Below are 20,344 nucleotides of genomic sequence, written 5' to 3'. Positions count from 1 at the left end.
TTAAACTTGTTCTTTTCTACACTTTAAATTTGAAGCAAAATCAGAATTATTTTATAACTAGCACACATGTATTCAATGCCTAAAACACTGTCTGTGATATTGGACCCAGCAAGAGAAAAAAGGAGTCATGAAGATATTTTATCTCCTTCGGCTTTTCAAATTGTACTCACTGCTAACAAATATTAGATTTTCCCCAACAATACTCAAACAGGTTTCTCTTTTGAGCATATAATATTATCTTTAGAAATTAAACGTATAAATCTATTGTTTCCAGGAGTGTAAGTCCAATACAAATCTTACAAATCGTCCTCAAGTCTCTTGCCAACTAGTCGTTCGATCACCAAAACCACTGTAAGTAGAAGAAATGCAGTAACCTATTTTTAATTATAGATTTCTAAGACCGATTTCTTTTTTTTAACTAAGGTTGTCTATAACGTTACTTAAAGTAACGTTACCATAAAGTAAACATTGACATTTCAGTGATGGAGGCCTGGTAGAAAGTGGTGGAAATGAGTCTCCCAAGAAATAAACAATTCTCAACGTTAGCTGAAATTTCTTGGTGGCTCTCAAGCCCTTGGGGAAAAACGAAAGGTTGTCCTCGCGCTCAAAATAAACACAAATAACCTATTTTCAAACCAAAGTCTGTAAAAGGGGCAGCTGCCCATATATTATTACTTGTTAAACTAATGGATGAGTATACACTACGTAAAGTAAGCACGTTCATAAACCAAGAGCATTCCGATGATCAGTTTATACATTCACCTATGCTAAAACCCTAACTTGTAAGGACCCAGAAGTGACTGAGAACACAGTACTGGTCAGGGTGATATGCAATTATGCTAGGAGTAGGATTTTAGTATTTTAAATGTTCATGTCTTTTCCCCAATCTTACTCATTTATTTATTTAAGAGATTGGGCAGAGGCAAGGGGGTCTCTCTATATTGCCAGGCTGGAGCACAGTGGCTATTCACAGGCCACTGCAGCCTCAAATTCCTGACTTTGAGTCATCCTGCTACTTCAGCCTCCTGAGTACCTGAAACTACAGATGAGTACCACTATTCCTGGGGTTCCTCAGTCTTTCAATTCTTTCTTTAGTTGTTGAAAGAACCACACAAATTACCATGATCACATCTAATAGTCTAAGAGTCTAATATGGAACAAAAGATTCCAAATATTAATTACAAATAAAAAATGGCTTAGAATTAATATGTCAAGTTTCTTCAGAAACCTTTAGTAAGGTTATCTAGAAAGATTATCATTCTCAGGAGAAAATCTCTGCATAGCCTTGTTTTGAACCAATTTTATGAGATTTTGTAGTGGGGCTCACTTTAGAGGATGTGTGATATAGACAGCAGCAGGGTGAAGAGATTGTCCATACGGTAGGGCAGGGGGAATGAAGGAGGTCACAATAGTGGCTTTGGGCAGGTTATCAGAGCCCATGAGTATAAAGAAGGTGTCCACAGGGGAGACAATGGTAGCCCAGGGCATGGTGTCAGAGCCAGAGCCAGGTGAGGCGGGCATTAGTGCATGGGGGTGGAAGAGTCTCACAGGGGTTGTTGGAATCCAAGGGGATGGAAAGGGCATCCAGGTGGAAGGTGGTGGAAGTGAGGATCCATGGCAGGGGATCAGAACCTGAGCAAGGTAAGGATGGTGGCCACACGACTACCAGGACCCAAGTGGAGTGAAGAGGACATCTCGAAAGGATGGAGGAGAGGCTGGAGGAGAGGGGAGAATGCAGCAGCAGCCCTGCATGGGTTGCCAGAACCAAAGCAGGTGAGAAAGGTATCCAGGTGGAGGTTGAGGGATAACAACATCCCAGGATGCAGTGTAGGACACTAAGCAGGTGAGGGTGGCCGAAGAGAGCGGTAGCAATGGTAGTGACTCGGCACAAAGTGTCAGAGCCTGCAGAATGAGGAGGGCATCTGTGCCTTAGGAGCCACAGTGTGGGCTTAGTGTGGGGTGCTGGAACCCGAGAGGCCTGAGGAGGGCCTCTATGAAGAAGGCAGAGGTAGGGGCAGCACAGAGATGTCAGAGCAAAATGGAGGTAGAAGAGCATCCCTACGGGGAGGTTTCCACAAGGGTACCTCTGTAAGAAGTGAGAGAGAACATCCGTGTGGGCTTGGAGCAGGAAGAGAGAGCCCAGGTGAGGTGAGGAGGCATCCACGCCACGGGGCAGCAGCTCTACTGGAAGATTAGTTACACACAGTGGGGACTGATAAAGTAATTAAATATGTCGAGGATAATAGGAGATAAGTTCCTCACTGTCAGAGAAGGGAGGTACAACTATGGAAAGGGGGAAAACTAGAATGAACCATGTGCTATTAGGTTAGAGCTATGATATTAAACCAGATGCAGTGGCTCACGCCTGTAATCCCAACATTTTGGTAGGCCGAGGTGGGAGGAGCACTTGAGTCCAGGAGTATGAGACCAGCCTGGGCAACATAGAAAGATCCCATTTCTACAAAAAATAAAAAATAAAAATGAGCCAGGAGTGCTAGTACACTACTGTATTCAGGAGGCTGAGGTGGGAGGATCACTTGAGTCCAGGATGTCGAGGCTACACTGAGTGGTGATCATGCCACTGCACTCAATCTGGGTGACAGAGTGAAACCCTGTCTCAGAAAAAGAAGAAAAAGAACTATAAAAGCAATATGAGCTCAGAGTTTTTAATGAAGACAGACATAAAGACAGTGATAGAGACAGAAATATGTTTTAAAATGGTATAATTGGTAAATTCACAATCATCGTGAGTAATTTAAAATCATCTCTGACAGAAGATAAATCAAAGCGATAAAGACCTGAAGAAATTATAGTTTTGAATCACTTGATTATTATTACTTATATTATTATTATTATAATTATAAATATCAACAACAAAGCGATAGGTCCAGGTTAATTTTTGGAAGTATGTTACTTTTAAGTAACTGATAATTCCTTTTTTAAACAAATAGAGAATAGAAAAAGAAAACTCACCCTAACTGACTTTACCAAACTATTATAATCTTTTTTGGAAAACGAGACCATGGCAGAACAATAAAGAAAAAAATATAGGCCAGGTGCAGTGGCTCATGCCTATAACCCCAACACTTTGGGAGGCCAAGGCAGGCAGATCACTTGAGGTCAGAAGTTCGAGACCAGCATGGCCAATGTGGCGAAATCCCATCTCTACATACAAAAATTAGCTGGATGTGGCGGCACACACCTGTAATTCCAGCTATTCAGGAGGCTGACATGGGAATATCACTTGAACCCGGGAGGTGGAGGTTGCAGTCAACTGAGATCACGCCACTGCACTCCAACCTGGGTGATAGAGCAAGACCTGTCTCAAAAAAAGAAAGAAAAAAAATCCTAATTTTACCTATGAGCATAAATGCAAATTTCTATGGAAAATATTAGTAAACTAAATCCAGCAATTTGTATGTGTGTGTGTGCATATGTTTACATGTGTGAGTGTATGTGTGTGTGAGAACAAGTTGAATTAATCCCAGGAATGCAATGAAGATTATTTAGCATTAAAAAAGTTATAAACAAATTCACCACATTCACAGATTAATGGAGAAAAACTATATAGTCATTTAAAAAATTAGTAATCTGCATTAAACAAAATGCAACACTAATGCATCACTAAAAAAAATAAAAAATAAAAAAAATAAAAAAAACAGCAAACTAGGATTAGGAAGAAACTTCCTCAGTCTGATTAAAAACAAAACAAAACCTCACCAAACATAATACTTAATGGTAACATTTTGGAATATTTTCTTTAAAGTCAGGAATAAGATGAAGATGCCTGTTAGCATGACTCTTACTGAAAAAGGGCCTAGTATGCCTGGTCAATGCACTATGAAAGACACTTGGTATCAAGTGTGGAAACGAAGAAACAAAACTGACTTTATTCACAGATAATATTCTTGCCCACACAGAAGACCCAGGACAATCAATGAATAACAACCAGAAATAAGAAAACAAGTATTACAAAATGCAAGGTGTTGGATCCATGATCACTATTCACAAGTCAAGATATTCCTACATGCCAACAATAAACTGGAAAATTAAATTTTAAAAATTCAATTCATAATAGCATTAAAATCCTTAAAATACTCATGAATAAAAGCATAAAACTGAACATATGATTTAAAAGCACTGTGATGGATAAACTGACAACTAGAACAAACTAAAAACTGGGAATAAACCACTTTTATTTGGGGTCTTAGTATATTACATATTAATAGGAAAAAGATGAGTGTATTTTGGCTCCAAATAACAGAAAACCAATCACCTTCAACAAAAATTATCATCTCACAAAACAAGATATTTTGAGGTAAGGCTCATAGCCATCACTAAGGATTCAGAAAGTTTTTTTTTTTTCTTTTTGCCTTGATAGGAAAAGTACATAACGAAGAAATAAGCTCCTTCTTCTGACTCTTGATGTATGTTTGTGACATTTTAGACATTCTGGGATAATGAAGGGAGCTCACTTACATCCTGAAGAGGACACAGCTTTTAGCCTTATCTGGTTCAACATTTTTGACAATCTTTGGTAAACTCAACAATATATAACAGGAGACATATTCCAGAGTATTCACTGCATAATTCTTCCTAATCTCACATACATACACACCACACACACACACACACACACACACACACACACACACACACGGGCACAAATGCAACAGCCTAACTAAACATCAGTAGAGATTGCATAAATAAATTGTATATTTATGATGTGGTTTAAAGGAATGAGCTAGATCTACATACATCACTTTATTTATTTATTTATTTATTTATTTATTTATTTATTTATTTATTTTTGAGATGGAGTCTCCCTCTGTCACCCAGGTTTAAGTGCAGTGGCACAATCTCAGCTCAATGCAACCTCCACCTCCCGGGTTCAAGAAATTCTCCTGCCTAAGCCTCCCAAGTAGCCTCCTGAGTATAGATGACCACCACCACACCCAGCTAATTTTCATATTTTCAGTAGAGACAGGATTTTGCCATGTTGGCCAGGCTGGTCTCGATCTCCTGACCTCAAGTGATCCGCCCATCTCGGCCTCCCAAAGTGCTGGGATTATAGGCGTGAGCCACTGCACCTAGCCCATCACTTTGGATTATCTTAAAAATAGAAACTTGAGAGAAAAAAGCAAGCTATTTAGGGATATTTATAGTATAATATCACTTATATAAAAGTAAGATCTATAGCATAAATGCTGTATATTATTTATGAAAAAGTAAATATTTAATAAAAATGTAAAAACAACAAATTGAGCTTGTAATTATCTCTAGGGAAAGAAAAAGGAAAATCAAATTAGAGATGGTTATATAGTATCAAGAATGCTTCAACTTTATCTCTAGTTTTATTTCTTTAATGAAAAGGGATCCATGATAGATATGAAAATAATGATAAATCATATTGAGTCTATGTGGAAAGTTTATAGATACTCGTCGTTTTAGTACATTTATGCTTTATAATCCTCTATCCCTTTTTAAAGTACTGTATAATTTTTAAAAATTTTATAATTTTAAAAAATACATACTATATATTTTTTGAAAAGTTTCCCATGAAAATATTTCATCAGTCACGAAAAGTTCCTATCCCACATACAAATATCTGTATAAACACTACAAATGGAGATCACTTCCTTCATTTTTTACTAAACACCATTTTAAGGCACATGCTGTGTGTTGCTTAAGGACTAGAAACTAGGTAATGTCAGAGGAAATGTGAATAGTAGTAATATGTTACAGAAAAAGTAGCAAGGATCAAATAAAGACACCATGAAGAGCGAGAAAGGTCCAAATGGCATAAAATTGAAAGAGGTTTCCAGAGGTTAGTTCAATGCTCAAAAAACATCCTTAGTATTGAATGAGAAGCCAAAGACATTACTGTCAAAATATTTTTTAAACAGGTGTGAAAAAAGTTTCTACTTGAACTTTAACTCTGGGGCACTTAGAGAATATGAAGCAGGGCACATGTCAACAATATGATTTATTACTAAGGCTATAATAAATGTCAAAGTTTTTCCCTGGAAATCAAAATATTAATTATTAAGATCCCATGAAGTACCCACAGCAACATACCTGAAGAAGGAGTCTTTCAAAAGCAAGAAAGTTGTCCCACTTGGCAGTCTGTGGGTGTTTCAACGTTTGAGCTGTGGCCAGCCCAAGCTGGAGGAGCCCACAGTGATTCATAAGAGCTTTGAGGTTGTTCTTGAAGAGCTGAATATAGGACATGAGCTGTCCTGGTGTGACTCTCCCTGGAAAAACATAAGAATTTATCAGTGTACCCCTTTCTGGGAATAGTACAAATAATGACAAGGATTCCATTAATAACACCACTGTCTTGTATTTGGGCAGAACATCAGAGTTGACTACAAGCTTTCCTAAGCTATTGTGATTCTTACAACTATATAGTGACAAGAGCAAAATTGGTACTATTATTAATACTTGCATTTTGCAAGTAAAGAAACAGTGATGTTAGTTAAGGGATCTGATCAAGGTCATATTGCTAGTAGAATTCATTTTATCATTATGTAATACTCTGTAAATAAGTTTTCAAATAAAGTCATATAAATAAATATTTGTTGAGCTCAACTTGGAGTACCTCTTTACGACATATGACATAGCAATCTAAGAGGGAAAAAGGTATGATTTCTAGTTGTGTGTGTATATACATAAAAGAAGATGAGAAATAGGTTATGACTGTACCTAAAACTTTACCACTGATATCAGTGAGTTCATGACAATATTCATGAGGATAAAAGCAGTTACATGGAACAAAAATGTATCAAGAACTAGGGCGGCAAAACCACTGGAAGAGGAGGTATCAGAAGAAAAGGCTGGTGTGAGTAACAGCACATTTGCTACAATGGTCACCTACATTTAGAACAAGAGAGTCCACTTCATAAAAGGACAGAGACTGTATAAAACACATGTACATCTACAAATACACAAACTGTTGAGGATTCACTCCTTCAGAGCCCCTAACTCCAAGTTTTGCCGGTAGCAGTCTTTCCACTGAGTCTCCTCCCACTCTCCAGTCTATGAAATTTCATTCCTGCCATTCCTCCATGCTATGCGCAAAGCTCCTGGACACCAGATTCTCCCCACCAGGCAAGAAGGCAATGGGGCCAAACAGATGTAAGCCAAGTAATTCATTCCTATGTTTCACCCACGCCATGTTTGTGGGTTGTTCTTTGATACTGAAATCCAAGTTTATTTGCTTGTTATACCTAGGTTTTTAAATATTTGGCAATGAAACCACCTGCATTTATTTAGCAATTTACACAATGCTTACACAAACACACCCTTTACTGGTTCTCATGGCAACTCCTTGAGGTAGCAAATGAGGCTTGTGCTGCGTCTATTAGCCCTGCCCGACGTGCTAAGAACACAATGTCTTACCCAGCGCTAAATGGCAGATACCTACTTAATAAACGGTTTTTGCTAAAAGTAAAGACCTTGCCACATGAAACTCAAAATCCTACAACATATCTTTCTATCTTTTCATTAATTTTTTGAAGAGATTAAGAATGTTTAAGTTCTTCATTACCAGTTTATCAGGGTAAGCATTTAAAGAAAAAGAACAGTGGGAATGATAAGTAGGAGGGTGAGTCTCACGAGTTTCTTTGGTCCCTTGGTAAAGCATGGGTTTGCTCCCGATTCTCAAAGCAGCAAGCTAACAATTTGCTTGCTCAAGTACTCATAGAAAAAAGACCTCATAAATACTTTGATTTCTTTATCAGGTTTATTAAGGTATTTTCTACATACAGTAACATTCACCCTTTTCTAGTGTACAGTTCTACGAATGTTGACAAATGGATATGGTGGGATAACTACTGTCACAGTCAAAATACAGAACATTCCCATCATTTCAAACAGCTCCCCTTCTTGGTAGTCCATTCACTTTCCCCAATTCCAGCCCTGTTGGTTGACGAATCCTTATCTGTGTTTATCTGATTTCCATCTCAGTTTTGCCTTTCTAGAGTGTCGTATAAATGGAATCACATAGTATGTAGCCATTTGAGTTTGGTTTCTTTCGATGAATCATAATGTATTTGAGATTCATCCATATTGCTGCTTTTTCTTTTTCTTGCTGAGTGATATTTCATTGTGTGGATGTATCATAGTTTAGCCATTTATTTATCTATTCACTAGTTAATGAGTATTTGGGTTGTTTTCAATTTTTTAGAAATTATGAATAAAGCCTTCACAAACATCTGTGTACAGGTTTTTGTGTGTGTATACGTATGTCTCATTTTCCTTTAGGCAAATTTCTAGGAGTAGGTTTCTAGGTCAGATGCTAAGTATCTGCTTACTTTTAATTCTTTTTTAGTTTTGAAGCTTTACTTTATCACTCTTCTCAAACATATCAGAAAGCATATCAACAGTGCATCTTATGTTACGTTTACAACAAAACTGAACAATCTAATTGTGTTTGATGAAAAAGTTTTTAGCAAAAAAGCGTATGATACAGTCCATTGAAATGCAGGGTTCATGCTTTTTAGGTACATTAAAAAGTGGAAAATAAAAGACCGCTGCTACGCAGCAACATAAAACGAGTTTAAAAGACTTAAGTGAAAATCAGACACTTAGGGGTTTGTGAAAAAAAAAACTTCTTGGTACTGATCCACATCTACATTTATAGTCCCATTTAGTTACTTTTTTAATTTTTATTTTAGGTTTAGAGGTACATGTGCAGGTTTATTATATAGGTAAACTCATGTCATGGGGATTTGTGGTACAGAATATTTTGTCACACAGGTACTACGTCTAGTACCTACTAGTTATTTTTTCTGATACTCTCCTTTCTCCTACCCTCCACCCTCAAGTAAGCTCCAATATCGGCCGTTCCCCTCTTTGTGTCCATGTGTTCCCATCATTTAGCTCCCACTTGTAAGTGAGAACATGCAGTATTTAGTTTAAGTGCATGTTTAATTTTATAAGAATTTGGCAAACTGATTTCCAAGGTGGGCTGTACCACCAGCAACATATGAGAGTTTTAGTTGTTTTACAACTTCACCAACACTTGGTTTTGTCAGCTATTTTTACTTTAGCCATTCTAACAGATGTGTAGCAGTATCTCATTGTGGTTTTAAATTTCATTTTCCTAATGACTAATGATGTTAAGAACCTTTTCATGTGTGTTTTTTGCCATCCTATATCTATTTTGCTGAAGTGGCTGGTCAAATCTTTTGCTCATTTTTTAATTAGGTTGTTTGTTTTCTTATTACTGAGTTGTGAATGTCATGAACTTTTATTGATTCACTGATTCAATATATATTTCTGTAACAGGCACTATTCCTGTTTCTAGTAATAAATCTGTGAACAAATCCAGACAAAAATCCCTACGTTTGTAGCCAACAAATAAAGAAAACAATTCCTTGATGATCTCCTAATTAATTCAGCCTCTTACGTGTCATTCTCTCTTAAGGGATGGGGACCTTTTGTGCAAATGATTAACATTTTTAAGAAATTATATTCTCTGACACCTATTATATTAAACAAATTTTCACAAAAAATAGTTTCAAACTTAAGAAACTTAAGAAATTGCCATGAGCTCCATTTATTTATATAAACACTGTACAGGTGATGGCAGTGTGGCTCCTAAACACACAGAACTTAGTCTATCAAGACAAACATTCATTTAATGACCATACAAAGAGTTACTTAAGCATGATAGTGATAAGCACTGCTAAAGAAAAATACAAAATATCTGGAAGGTGTGAAAGGCTCTACATGATATGAAAACTGCCTACCTCTCCAACCCCATCTCCTCAACTGAAAGAAGAGGAATTAAATAGATTCAAAATATACACAATTCATTTGTACTGTAACTATGTTTTAGAGAGACTCCAGGAAATGAGAATCACCAGAGGAAGCCATCAGAGGATCGGCTCAGATTTCTATTGTAATAACCATATGTTCATTTTAAAGATAAAAGTGTCTTTGATTAAAAAGCACAGTCCAGGCCTGGCGCGGTGGCTCACACCTGTAATCCCAATACTTTGGGTTTGGGAGGCCAAGGTGGGCAGATCACAAGGTCAAGAGATCGAGAGCATCCCAGCTAACATGGTGAAACCTCATCTGTACTAAAAATACAAAAAAATTAGCCGGGCTTGATGGTAGGCACCTGTAGTCCCAGCTACTCGGGAGGCTGAGGCAGGAGAATGATGTGAACCTGGGAGGCGGAGCTTGTAGTGAGCCGAGATGGGGCCACTGCACTCCAGCCTCAGCGACAGAAGCAGACTCCATCTCAAAAAAAAAAAAAAAAAAAACACACACAGTCCTCGCCAGGCACAGTGGCTCACGCCTGTAATCCCAGCACTTTGGGAGGCTGAGGCGGATGGATCACTTGAGGTCCAGGGTTGGAGACCAGCCTGACCAACATGGTGAAACCCCGACTCTACTGAAAATTCAAAAATTAGCCGGACATGGTTGTGGGTGCCTGTAGTCCCAGCTACTGGGGAGGCTGAAGCAGGAGAATCACTTGAACCCGGGAGGTGGAGGTTGCAGTGAGCCAAGATCGCACCACTACACTCCAGCCTGGCAGGCAGAGTGAGACTCCGTCTCAAAATAAATGAATAAATAATAAATAAATAAAAAAGAAAGAAATAGAAAAGTTAGCTGGGCATGGTGGTGCTCACTTGTAGTCCCAGCTACTCAGGAGGCTGAGGCAGAAGAATCACTTGAACCTGGGAAGTGGCAGTTGTAGTGAGCTGAGATCGTGTCACCGCACTCCAGCCTGGGTGACAGAGCGAGCCTCCATCTCAAAAAAAAAAAAAAAAAAAAGTCAAATTTTTTATCCAATCAGCATTTCCTAGCTGAGAACCAGACTCAACTACCATGTTTATGTAACGTCACCTTCTCATATAAGGCATGTGATCTAAAGGAACAAATCAGTATATCTCCTAATAGAAAATATCAACACCACACTACCTCGTATTCCTTGTGGATTTAGTAGTTATTCACCTTTTCTACTCTATTCTATTCCCCTTTGTATGTCCGTTTTTACACACTCATGCCACTAATCCTTCATTAGGTATAAATCATGACAGCAGATTTTTTTTTCCTAAAAATCCCTGAGAGACTAACTGGAACTTAAGGAAAAAAGTAATTCACACAGATGCTCCAAAAAAAAAAAAAAAAAGGCCAGTGACATTTAAAAAAATTTTAAATTTAACCATAACCTTACCAAAAGCAAATGGAAATCAACTAATTGACTAACCACTGAAGTAAAATTTCTTGGTTTATATAAACTAAAACAGCAAGCAACTAGACAAGTGTTGAAAAAATAATGGACAGAACATTTATTCATACTTCACCTTACAAAAACAAGCAAACAAACAAAACCCTTGACAGACAGATACACATGGTTATCTAAAAATGTCAACCGACAAGGCTTTACAACACATTTTAAAAGCCATAAAACAAAGGTTATTTCATATTAAGACTGTATAAATATATAGCAACTTTTTGAAATGTGATTTTCAGTTAGGCTTTCTTTTTCTTCTTTTTTTTTTTTTTTCTTTATAGATGCAAGGTCTTGTTATGTTGCCCAGGTTAGTATCAAATTCCTGGCCTCAAGCAATCCTCCCACCTCCCAAAGTGCTGGGATTACAGGTGTAAGCCACCATACCTGGCCCTTATTTCACTTGTAAGAAAGAGAAACAAGCTTTTGGTTTCAATTTAGCTAAGATAAAAGCACAAAACTTCATCAAACATCAATTCTATACATTTTCAACACTGTTATTAAAATATAAATTTATCTCGGGTAAAAGGTTACAGATTTAGAAAACAAAAGGATTTAATATTATGTCAATATTCTCTGTGATTCTTACGATATTGAATTCAACTGAATTCAAATGCATTATGAAGCTGTATTAGTCCATTCTCACACTGCTATAAAGAAATACCCGAGACTAGGTAATTTATAAAGGAAAGAGGTTTAATGGTCTCACAGTTCTGCATGACTGAGGAGGGCTCAGGAAACTTACAATCATGGCAGAAGGGAAGCAAACATGTCCATCTTCACAAGGTGGGAGGAGAGAGGAAAATGAGTAGTAAAGAGGCAACAGCCCCTTATAAAACCATCATATCTTGTGAGAACTCACTCACTATCACCAGTACAGCATCAGGGAAACTGCCCCCATGATACAATTAACTCGACCTGGTCTCTCCCTGGGGATTATGGGGATTATAATTCAAAATGAGATTTGGGTGGGGACACAAAGCCTAACCACATCAGAGGCTATTCTTCCAATTACTGCACATACTTGACAAATTACAGATTTCTCAATCTGTTTTCTGGCAGGTAAAATATATTTAAAATATTTACACATATATAATTCTTTATTGGAACTCTTAAAACAATGACTATTTTATCATAGTCATTCTGTCAGATTTGATTTAATGGCAAAACTGTTATGATGGGAAAAAGCAACCATCACATAAAATTTTGTCTAGAGGCCAGGCGCAGTGGCTCACCCCTGTAATCCCAGCACTTTGGGAGGTTGAGGTAGGCATATTACTTGAGGCCAGGAGTTTGAGACAAGTCTGGCTAACATGGCGAAACCCCATCTCTACTGGAAGTACAAAAATTAGCCAGGCATAGTATCATATGCCTGTAATCCCAGCTACACAGGAGACTGAGGCACAAGAATTGTCTGAGACCAGGAGACAGAGGTTGCAGTGAGCCAAGATTGTACCATTGCACTCCAGCCTGGGCTGGAAACTCTGTCTGAAAAACTCTGAAAAGTCTGAAAAATTCAGAGGGAAACTCTGTCTGAAAAAAAAAAAAAAAAAAGAAACAATGAAATTTTGTCTAGAATAGCATATATAGCAAATAAAAAACTGTAAAACCCTTGACATAAGAAACAGTCATATTGTCACTGCCTGTTTTTTATTCATTCAATTCTGCAAAGATGAATGAAAATCCAGTGGGTAGAATTTGAATAAATAGATGTATATGTTTTAAGACATGCATTCTTAGAAATCTAATGTCAGCATTTCATTTTTCTCCTTTTCAATCATTTTCTAATATAATAAAGGCAATGTATATTAGAATACTTAAATATAATATATTCTGCTAAAACTCTGGTTTATCAGTTCATACACAACTGGCAAACAGGAATTATGTCAATATTATTCAAAAGTCACATCTGTTCATGTGAGATTTTTTTCCCCATTACTTTAATATTTTTTGCTACCAAAGACAGCAGCTAAACACAAAGTAAATGAGCACAACTGAACACACCAAGCTACAAGAGGAATTGAGTACCCTATGAAGCGCCCATTCATCCTTGCTTTTCCTCTTGTATCTGCTGGCCATGCACCCTGTTTTGAAAGTGATTCCTGTTTGATTCGACCTGATCTCCAATGCATTTTGCTTTTGACTTCCTAAACAACCTCAACTCCTCTTACACCTTCCAATGAGCTACTGTAAACTCTTTTGCTCACATAAAGTTCCATATATGCTGTAACACTGATTTATAGAAATTTAGCATGTCTTTTTAACTGTGCTAATATTTTTATCAAGAGTCTTAATGCTTTTGTAAGTGCTCTGATTACAAGGTTGCATAGATTTTTGAGTGGGCTCCTGCTGATACCATGAGCCCTGATTCCTAGTATGTGATGCAAAACCCAAGTTTTTCAGAAATGCATATATATCATAGCAAAAAATACCCACGCTGATATATAGACAGGGGTGGGAACTTCACTAAGATTAAACTATTGGTTAGTACACAGCACCATGAAAGAAAACCTCAAATGTTAATTCAACAGCTGACACAAGAGAAACAGAATCTTGAGTATGCCAGATGGCTTACAAGTTCCGTAAATAATGTGCAAAAGACAAGAGGCTACCCTGAGCACATGTGTTTATATTGGTTCCGCAGGAGATGCATCAGAATGATAAAAAGGAATAAAAAGGGGTAGAAATGCACTCAAGAAGATCACCGAAATAGTCTATAAGCAGACAAAAGATTTCAACACCTTTTCCCCTCACCTGTTGGTTATCTCTGGAACTTACATTATATATTCTAGCTTTCTGTTGTTCTGTCAACTCAGCAAGATCTTATAGCTGTCCATGTTCTTAGTAGAGGATATTAAGTCCTTTGCCCTTCTCTTTATTTCTTCTTTCACTCTTTCACCTTTTAAATCATCAGTATTTGTATTTTTCCTGGTCAAGATTGATAGCATTTCTAACTCATTCCATAACCATAATAAATTATGGTTTTACTAAAGTATTTTGTGCTTTTTCTGTAGTTTGATTCTAAAAGTTCAAAATCAATCAGTAGTGTTTACAACACCATAAACTGTGTAACAATTCCATTCTCCTGTACTTTGAAGATTCACAGTGATTGTGTCTAATTTAGAGCTTTGTCAAACTTTTATTTTAGGTTCAGGGGTAGAGGTACGGGTTTGTTATGAGGTTTTTTAATTCTTTCTACTTGCTTCTCAGTAAACCTATTTAATTTGAATACAGTTTTCTTCCGTATTTTGGGAAAGTTTCACATTCTTTCATGCTAATTGCTCTCTGCCTTTTGAAACTATTAATAGTTCATGGGCCTTCTAGATTGCTTCTGTATGTTTGTCTTTTCTCTGATCTTTTCTTCTACATTTCTTTCTATATTCTCTTCTCTCTCCTTTGTTCCTACATTTTAGGAGATTTTCTTGATTTATCTTTAAACTACTGGCTGAAGTTTTTGGCTAAATATTTTATTTTCACAATGAGATCTTTAATATCCGAGGGCCTTTTTTAAAACAGCTTTATTGAGATATAACTTACATACTATAAAATTCCCCCCTTAAAATATACAATTCAGTGATTTTTGGTATATTCACAGAGTTGTACAACCATCAGTGCGATATAATTTCAAAATATTTTTATTAGACTAAAAAGAAACCCCATACCCAAATAAAAAAGATTTTATATATCTATACATATTAGAATTTCAGCTGAATAAAATTTCCAGCTAAAAGACATAACTGTACTTAGCTATACCAGGAAATGAAAAAATAACAGAAATGATAATATTCAAGTAAATTCAGCAATAATTGAACTCTGTTTCTTTTAATATAGTAAAACTATCATCATGTGTGGTTTTTTAATTTAATGAAGAATAAATTTCTAGATAGTGAAAGAGTGATGAATGAGTATGAATTTATGGAGAAAAACAAACAACAAAAAACAACTCCCACCTCCATAAGAGACTTTGCTTGGAATATGTGAAAGGGCTCTGACCACAGAAGGAGCTACCTGCCCAGAAGAAAAAGCATGAGCTACTCCAGCCTCAGAAGCCTCAGGGATAATAGAGGTGAATAGTCAGGAGTATAACCTACATAAAGCACATGAACCTTAAGTATACGGTTCAAATAATTTTTACATATGTATATATCCACGTACTCACCAACCAGAGCAAGGTATAGAACATGTCAAGCACTCTAGAAGACTGCCTTGTATACTTACCCAGTCAATAATCTCCTCCTAAAGGTAAACACAACAGATTATTTTTTGTCTAGTTTTAAACTTAATATAAATGGAATCCTACATATGTATTTTTTCTTGTCTGGCTTCTTTTGTTCCAAAATCTCATTTTTTGTTTGTTTGTTTCTGTGTTTTACTACTCTATATGACCATAACAGTTTCTTTATCAATTCTACTGTTAAATCATATTTAGGTTTTAGAGTCTGGGGCCATCATAAATACTGATGCTATGAACATTCTAAGATATGCCTTTCAGTGGACATAATCATTTGTTTCTATTGGATATATACACAGGTATGGAACTATTGGGTGGGTGAATACCAGTTTTACTTGATACTGTCAGTTTTCCATGGTTGTACCAATATCCTCACACATTTTACTTTTTTTTTTTTTTTAAGGCAGAGTCTCAGTTTGTAGCCAGGCTGGAGTGCAATGGTGCAGTCTCAGCTCACTGCAACCTCCGCCTCCCAAGTTCAAGTGATTCTCATGCCTCAGCCTCCCAAGAAGCTGGGATTACAGGTGTTCACCACCACACCCAGCTAATTTTTGATTTTTTTTTTTTTTTTTTTGAAGAGACAGGGTTTCACCATGTTGGCCAGTTACATTTGCTTTAACATAACTTAAAATAATTTTAAAATATGCATCTAATGACGCATTACATGCATAATGTAATGTATGACTGATAAGTTTCCTTCATGGTATTTTATGCTGGGTAGACAAAAGTCTAATGAGTGAAAGAAAAAAAAAAATCACAAGAGAAACCACATTGCCACATTGCCATACTATTAATGTGCACCTTTTTTTATTGTTTGCTTATTTGTTTATCTACTTACTTTTTTACCTTATTATATAGAAAAAAGTTGGAAAGGCAAGACACCAATTTAAGAAAAAAGGTTACTTTGAAGAACAGGATGGTGGGGGCAGGGAAGAGAGGAAGTGTACATTCATTTTTTTATTTTATATATGTTGTCATCTGAATTTTCTAGAAGCTTGTGCTAGTATAACTTTTGAAATATTGTCTACGTTCTGACACAAAACAATATGTCTTATGTAGAACAGACAGATGTATCTTTTTCTCTGGGAAATTTGACTTTATTACTATCACTATTTGTACAAGGCACAAAGCATTGTCTTTCAACAGATAAAGAAACAGAAGAGAAATAACAACTCCTTACTTCTTACCTCAATGGGGTTTAAATGAGAAAGAAGTATGGTTAACATGCATATTTAAGTCAACCATAAGAAAAAAAATCCTGCTCATAATGACTATCAGATACTGAAACAACTTAATAAAGGGGGAAGAGGGAAGGAATTATAAATCTTCTCCCACAGGGATTTGGAGGACTATATATACAGCCAACCGTATAGTGAAAGTTGGATAAAGCCCAGCCGGGAATCGATATCCATTTTAATAGCACCATAAATACTGAAGGTTTTCTGGGACATCCTTATATAGTATAGGTTTCTTGTTACACAATTTTTTTAGCTCTACAGCATTACAAAGGTAGAATAAGAAATTAATGTGAAAAGAGCACTTTAATTATATGAATCAATTCAATCAAATGGGTTTAAAATTCAGAAATCTGCTGAAAAATCTATTTCAAGGCTACTATGGAATAAGGTACAACTGCTGCAGGATCCGGAGTCATGAACAGAAAATAAATAGCTCTCTCCGAAGTTATACAAAACAGTGAAATATAAAACCACCAGAAACATTTACGGTTTAGCTTTCTTTGGAAATGCAGCCTTCTTAAGGCTAATTTAAACAGTGCCTCAACATTTATAAACTCAGCAGATATCATGGCAGATAATAGGTAGATTACCTCTGTTTTGCAGGGGCAAATTACCAGGCCGCCAGGGAAACCATTTTCTTGGTGGATCCACTCTGACTTGGAAAGGAATTTCTGCTCTTAAGGGTACCTCTAAATAAATTCCCACCTACAGCCATGGGCCTTCTCCCCATATTATTCTCTCAGGATTTAAAAGCTGCTAGCCATATTATCATGTTAAAGATCCCTTATATTGAGAAAATTTGAGAAGATTGATAAGCAAGATGGCTGACTAGAGTTGCCTACTGTTCATCTCCCCAACAAAAAAGAACCAAAACAATAAAAAAAAACTACATTTCAAGCAGAATGACTAAAGGAGAGTGCTGAAGTACAGTAAGCAAAGGAGTGGTGGAAACTATGTGGGGCACAAAAACTCAGAGGATGGCACATAAAGAAACACCTTGCCTTCACCTCCCCATTCCCCTGGCTGGGATCTGCTCAGAACCAGAATGGACTTCTCCTTGAGGGGAAAGAGTAAGCTGGAGGCCTCCAGCAGCCCCCATCACCACTGTAGATATCTGCAATCTTTGCTACCAGAGAACACTGCAGTCCTCACAGGTCATGAACCCAGTTAGGGAGCTTCCTGGAGTTCACATGACTGTACTACTTCAGAAAAAGAACCCACATTCTGTCCCACCACCCACCACCTCCCCACAACCCTGTGGCACAAGATGCTTTGCACAGTACCATCTTGAAACTAGAGCCTCTACTAGAGTGCATCCTTCTCTGGGGGAAGAGTAGCCACTGCATCCCATCATCCCTGAGGCTCTGCCATCACTGTACCATATTCACATATACAGAAGCAGACCATCCCCTAGCCAAACCACTGAAGCTTGCACCCCGCTGAGGTAAAGCTCCCTAAGGGGCACTCCATCTCCTGGATCCCAGCTCCTGCGGTGTGTGCCCCATTCCCAGGCTACTAAGAGCCTCGCCCAGGGGAATACCCTCACTCCTGGCACCTGAGCCAATCTGGTGCCTTAACCCCCAGAAATCTGAGCTTCAGCCTAGTGGAACAGCCATGTACCCTGGTGCCTAAGCTGATGCAGCATCCAGCCTCTCAGGGACACAAAACCCTAGCCCAGCAGAGTAGGTATATGTTCTAACCCTCAAGGACTGGAACCCAGACTTCAGCAAAACCACAGGGCCCCCCAGCATCCCAGCCTTTGGAACCTAAAACCTGGTCCCAGTAGAGGTCCATCATCTCCCAGTACCTCACTCCCCAAGGACCTGGAGCTCCCACACAGCAGAGCAGTCATATACCCCATGCTCCCTAGCTGATAAAGGAAACCAGGTCCCTGGCCCAGCAGAGCAACTATGCTCCCAGGCACCTGAGATAATGTGGTACCCTGTCCCAAGAGAAACAGAGCTTTGGCTGAGCTGTGGCACCCCTCTCTGGGCCAAACAGTCACAGCACCCCACCTCCCTGGATGTGGACTAGCCCTTTGAAGTCTGCGCTGTTGAGGTACCCTGTCTCTCTGTGAAGTTGAGTCATTGTTGCCCTGCTCCTTGAAACCTGAAACACAGCCACAGTTGTGTGCCCCCATTCCTGGGCCCTTGGTGCTACTGCACTTGGCCTCACAGAGTCGATGTCACTACCATGTCCCAGCATCCCAAAGTCCAGAGTCACCACTATGTGGTATCCTCTCTCTCCTAGTGCCTGGGTAGCTACTGTGCCCTGTTGGCTCTGGAATCCAAATTTCAGATGTGCTCTGCTCCCCAGGGTCTGACCTTCTAGAACACCCCTTCTCCCCTGGTGCCATGCCAGCTCTGTGCCCTGATCCCTAGGACCAGAGTCACAGACATAAACCTGTCCCCTGGGTCTAAGCTACTAGGGAGTGCCTCAGACTCAATCCCCAACTTTGTGGGAGAGCTTCATCTACCTGTGCTTCAGTTAGTGAACCTGTGCCCACATCACAGGTGTCACAGTAGTTCAGCAAAACACTGAGCTCTGAACCCCAGCTCCATAGCCACACCAACCACCTGTGCCCTAGAACGCAGTACCACTATCACTGCCTGTGGACCATGTCAGACCTGGCACCAAGAAGGATACGCTCAGCTAACTCTCTGAACTGTGGGAAAAAAAGGAACAGAAAAACCCCTACCCTTACCACTGGGAATCCTAACCTACAGTGCCACCACTGTTGCCAAAAACTCCTGCAGCCTAGGCCACTGAGACACCTATAATCATCACTGACACACTGATCACAGCTGAAGAAGCTACACAGAGAGTCTGTACCCGCCCAGAACCACAGTCAATGCACCCTCCACAAGTAACACCCTAAAACTAACCTGCAGGTGGAAGTCTTTCCCTACAAAAGCCACTCTATAAATTGGGAAGAGAAAACCATTCTACCAGATACATAGACATCACCATAGGGACACAAAAACATGTAAAAAGCAAGTAAACATGACACCACCAAAGGAACACAGTTGTTCTCCAATAATTGACTTCCAAAAAAAAATGGAAATTTATGAATTGCCTAAAAAGAAATTCAAAATAATAACCTTAAAGAGACTTAGCAAGATAAAAGAGAATACAAATAGACAATTCAATTAAACCAGAAAATAATTCATGATCTGAATCAAAAATACAACAGAGATAAAAATCATAAAAAAGGACCAAACAGAAATCTTGGAGCTGCAGAGAATTAAAAAAATATAATAGGGCTGGGCATGGTAGGTCATGCCTGTAATCCCACCACTTTGGGAGGCCAAGGCAGGAGGATTGCTTGAGCCCAAGAGTTCAAGACCAGCCTGGGCAACACAGCAAGACCCTGTCTCTAAAATAATAATAAAATATAAAAAATGTAAAGAAATAATTGAGAGCTTCAACAGCAGACCAGATCAAGCAGAAGAAAGAATCTGTGAACTTGAAGACAGTCAGAGGAAACAAAAGAAAAAATATTTTTTTCTTTTAGAAAAAATATTTATTTTTAGAGTTTAGAAAGCCTGTGGGTAGAGTAGCATGCAGCATATAAATATTCTCATTATGGTAATTCCAGAAGGATAAGCAATGGAGAAATGGAGAAAA

The 20,344-nt window shown here is 38.1% G+C and overlaps 1 protein-coding gene across 2 annotated transcripts in view; it reads right to left on the bottom strand.

Moving 5' to 3' along the window:
- SCFD2 (sec1 family domain containing 2) overlaps positions 1 to 20,344 on the bottom strand; it is a 511,989-nt gene that overhangs the window by 382,177 nt on the left and 109,468 nt on the right. For both annotated transcript variants that reach the window (XM_030922437.1, XM_010369016.2), the window contains exon 4: positions 6,079 to 6,254. In XM_030922437.1, the coding sequence (XP_030778297.1) occupies positions 6,079 to 6,254 (176 nt within the window). The remainder of the gene's footprint in view (positions 1 to 6,078; positions 6,255 to 20,344) is intronic.

This window comes from Rhinopithecus roxellana, chromosome 2, assembly GCF_007565055.1.
Source record: "Rhinopithecus roxellana isolate Shanxi Qingling chromosome 2, ASM756505v1, whole genome shotgun sequence".
NCBI classification, from domain to species: domain Eukaryota; kingdom Metazoa; phylum Chordata; class Mammalia; order Primates; family Cercopithecidae; genus Rhinopithecus; species Rhinopithecus roxellana.
The sequence above is the reverse complement of the archived record's forward strand: the minus strand, read 5'-3'. Positions and strand labels throughout refer to the sequence as shown.